Source organism: Corvus brachyrhynchos, unplaced genomic scaffold (genome assembly GCF_000691975.1).
Source record: "Corvus brachyrhynchos isolate BGI_N302 unplaced genomic scaffold, ASM69197v1 scaffold212, whole genome shotgun sequence".
Classification (NCBI taxonomy): domain Eukaryota; kingdom Metazoa; phylum Chordata; class Aves; order Passeriformes; family Corvidae; genus Corvus; species Corvus brachyrhynchos.
In genome coordinates, this window is record NW_008236768.1 from 137,181 (window position 1) to 141,409 (window position 4,229).

Here is a 4,229-nt window from a genome sequence, read left to right on the forward strand (position 1 = left end):
TGCGTCGGGTGGGGTAGGGAAAAAAGCTTGGATTTGAGGGGTGGAAAAGTTCGGGTTCATTTTCCTTCCCTGTGAGGGGTGGAAAAGTTTGGATTTGAGGGGGGAAAAGTTTGGATTTGAGGGAGGACAGGTTTGGATTCATTGTCCTTCCCTGTGAGGCGGGGGGGGGAAGTTTGGATTTGTTCTTCCCTGTGAGGGGTGGAAAAGTTTGGATTTGTTCTTCCCTGTGAGGGGTGGAAGATTTATCCAGAGGAGTTGTGGATTTTCCATCCTTGGAAGTGTCCAAGGAGAGGTTGGAGAAGAGAAGCTCCAGGGAGCCACTTCCAGAGCCTAAAGGGGCTCCAGGAGAGCTGCAGAGGGATTTGGGATAAAGGATGGAGGGACAGGACTTCCTGCTGGAAAGGGGGAATCTGGGTGGGATATTGGAAGGAATTCCTGCCTGTGAGAGTGGGGAGGGAATGGGATGGAATTCCCAGAGCAGCTGTGGCTGCTCCATCCCTGGAGCACCCTGGGATCTTTCCATGATCCTGCCCATGGCAGGATGGGACTGGATCATCCTTCAGCTCCCTCCCAACCCACCCCACTGCAGGATTCCCTGCTGGAATTGGGAGCAGAGCTCATGTGCCACTTCCAGATGGGAATGCGGGATTTAATCCCAGCACTGACGGGCAGAGGATTTGTCCTTAATTTTCTCTCAAGCAACACAAATTTGAATGCAAATCCTTGGATTAAAGCTCCAAATTCTCATTCCACATTTTAGGTGCATTCTGAGTAATTCCTCCATTTTTCCATGTGGAAGTTGGAGCTGTTCTTATCCCAGAATATCAATATTTGGATAATTATTCCTTTTTTTTTTTCTCTGTTTTCCAGGTTTTTGCATGATAAGAACAGCAGGGAATTCCTTTACTACAGGAAGAAAGTGGCAGAGATAAGGAAAGAGAATCAAAATTCCCAGGCAGCCTCTTCCCAGAAAGGTAATTCCCACTGGGATCTGGGGAATGGGAACAGCACAAGTGAAATTTGGATTCATTTGGGACCGGTTTGAAAGGATTTGGGGTGGAAATTTGGCTGCCTGGAAAGAAAATTCCCAACTGGAAGGAGATGGAGTCAAATCCTCGTGTCAAAAATGTTGATTCCCAAATCCCCAGCAAAATATTCCTGGGATTTTGAATGGGATTTTCCTTGTAGTTGTCCAGAATATTCCAAAATCATTCTCCAGCACTGAAAATTCCTTTAGGAAAAGGGGATTTTTTTTCTCCTCGTTTTTGTTGGATTTGTTCTAAATGAGAATTATTGGATTGGGATTGGAGTAGCCACCCTCTTCCAGGTGAGGATTGGGAATTTTCCATAGGGAATTTCCCCTTGAACAGCCTCCAGGGGTGCAGTGAGAGGAGGAATAAGTGGGATTCTAGGGAATTTCGAGTTTTCCAAAGGATTTCCTGTTGTTGCTGGGAATTTCAGGGGCAAAATCCTTAAATATGGATAATCCTGGGCGTTGTAATCCTATGGAAAAGTGCCTGGCAACGGGAAAAAATCCAAAATATTTAACTAGGGATCATTCCAGGTGGTTTAATCCTATGGAAAAGTGCCTGAGACAGGGAAAAAATCCAAAATCCTGGAATTTGGGTCATCCTGAGTATTTTAAATCTATGGAAAACTCTGTGACATATAGAAAAGAATCCAGAGTTTTTAATTAGGGCTAATTCCAAGTGCTGTAAACCTCTGGAAAAGTGCCTGGCACAGGGAAGAAATTCAAAGTGGGGATAATTCCAGGTGTTTTAATCCTGTGGGAAAAGGTCTAACACAGGGAAAAAACCCAAAATCTTGACATTTGGATCATCCTGAGTGTTTTAAATCCATGGAAAAGTGCCTGACACGTGGAAAAAAGTCGGGAATTTTTAACTAGGGATAATTGTGAGTGTTCGAACCCGATGGAAAAGAGCCCGGCACATGGAAAATTTGGGATTTGGGAACCCAAAGCTGCTTTGTCTCTCACCTCTCCCATCCCATCCCAGCTCAGGGTGCAGTGCCCCGTCCCTGCTCCCTAAACTCAGGCCTAACTCACGTTTTTATGCCGTTCAGCTGTTTCTTTGCACCAATTCTCCCATGTTAAACCCAATTTGTAGCCTAATTGTGCTCTTGGGGTCCTTAGGCCGGGTTAGGCCCCGTCCCTGCTCCCTAAACTCGGGCCTAACTCACATTTTTATACCGTTCAGCTGTTTCTTTGCACCAATTCTCCCATTTTAAACCCGACTTGTGGCCTAACTGAGCTCTTGGGGTCCTTAGGCCGGGTTAGGCCCCGTCCCTGCTCCCTAAACTCGGGCCTAACTCACGTTTTTATGCCGTTCAGCTGTTCCCTTGCACCAATTCTCCCATTTTAAACCCAATTTGTAGCCTAATTGTGCTCTTGGGGTCCTTAGGCCGGGTTAGGCCTTGTCCCTGCTCCCTAAACTCAGGCCTAACTCACATTTTTATGCCGTTCAGCTGTTTCTTTGCACCAATTCTCCCATTTTAAACCCAATTTGTAGCCTAATTGTGCTCTTGGGGTCCTTAGGCCGGGTTAGGCTGGTCTGGGGTGAGTTGGGCCCAGTACTGATCCCTGCTTAAAGTTTCACCCCCAGCCGACCAGGAGACGCGGAACTCTGCCGAGAAACTGGCCCAGTTCGTGGCCGCCGGGGGGCCTGAGGTGGAGGCCATCGCCCTGCAGAACAACAGGGAGAACCCTGCCTTCAGGTACAGCAAATTCCTGCTTTTTGGGGCTTCTTTTGCAGGGAATTCCCAGGGAAAATTTGGGAATTCTGAGGTTGAGGTTTAGGAGCGGGGAGAGTTGAGGGGCTCAGATTTGGGGTGCAGAGAGGTCTGAGGTGGAAGCTTTGCCCTGCAGAGCAACGGGGAGATCCCTGCTTCCAGTACTCCAAATTCCTGCTTTTTGGGGCTTCTTTTCCAGGGAATTCACAAGGAAAATTTGGGAATTCTGTATTTACGAGGATATTGTGGTTTTGGAGCGGGGAGAGTTGAGGGGCTCAGATTTGGGGTGCAGAGAGGTCTGAGGTGGAAATGATTGCTCTGCACAACAACAGAGAGATCCCTGCCTTCAGGTACAGCAAATTCCTGCTTTTTGGGGCTTTTTTTTCCAGGGAATTCACAAGGAAAATTTGGGAATTCTGGATTTACAAGGATATTGTGGTTTAGGAGTGGGGAGAGTTGAGGGGCTCAGGTTTGGGGTGCAGAGGGACCTCAGGTGGCATCTTTTCCCTGCACAACAACAGAGAGATCCCTGCCTTCAGGTACAGCAAATTCCTGCTTTTTGGGGCTTCTTTTCCAGGGAATTCACAAGGAAAATTTGGGAATTCTGTATTTATGAGCATGTTGTGGTTTTGGAGCGGGGAGAGTTGAGGGGCTCAGATTTGGGGTGCAGAGAGGTCTGAGGTGGAAATGATTGCTCTGCACAACAACAGAGAGATCCCTGCTTCCAGTACTCCAAATTCCTGCTTTTTGGGGCTTCTTTTCCAGGGAATTCACAAGGAAAATTTGGGAATTCTGGATTTACAAGGATATTGTGGTTTAGGAGCGGGGAGAGTTGAGGGACTCAGATTTGGGGTACAGAGAGGTCTGAGGTGGAAATGATTGCTCTGCACAACAACAGAGAGATCCCTGCTTCCAGTACTCCAAATTCCTGCTTTTGGGGCTTTTTTTTCCTTTATGGAATTGTGTTTATGTGGTACCAAAACCAGGGAAACGCATTCCCTGCTCCCAGGTATCTTGTGGAAGCTGCACTGGCTGTGGGAATACACGGGATGGTGCTGGAGAGCTGGGAATGCTCTGGGAATTCTCTGGGAATTGCAGGAAGGAAAAATCCAGTGCTGGATCCCAGCCCTGAAGAGCTGGGAATGTTTTGGGCACTGCAGGAAGGAAAATTCCTGAGGAAACTGCTGGATCCCAGCCCCGGAGAGCTGGGAGTGTTCTAGGAATTGCAGGAAGGAAAATTCCTGAGGAAAGTCTGCTGGATCCCAGCCCTGGAGAGCTGGGAATGGTTTGGGCATTCCAGGCGGGAAAATTCCTGAGGAGACTGTGCTGGATCCCAGCTCTGAGCGGGGCTGGGAATGCTCTGGGAATGCTGTGGGCATTCCAGGAGGGAAAATTCCTGAGGAAACTCTGCTGGATCCCAGCCCTGGAGAGCTGGGAATGCTCTGGGAATGCTGTGGGTATTCCAGACGGGACATCACACG

General features: G+C 48.2%; 1 protein-coding gene across 1 annotated transcript in view; it reads left to right on the forward strand.

The window, feature by feature from the left end:
• Positions 1-4,229, forward strand: part of SUGP1 (SURP and G-patch domain containing 1) — a 24,563-nt gene that overhangs the window by 10,777 nt on the left and 9,557 nt on the right. Inside the window, exons 5-6 of the mRNA XM_017727504.1 lie at positions 871-974; positions 2,622-2,809. Coding sequence (XP_017582993.1) covers positions 871-974; positions 2,622-2,809 — 292 coding nt within the window. The remainder of the gene's footprint in view (positions 1-870; positions 975-2,621; positions 2,810-4,229) is intronic.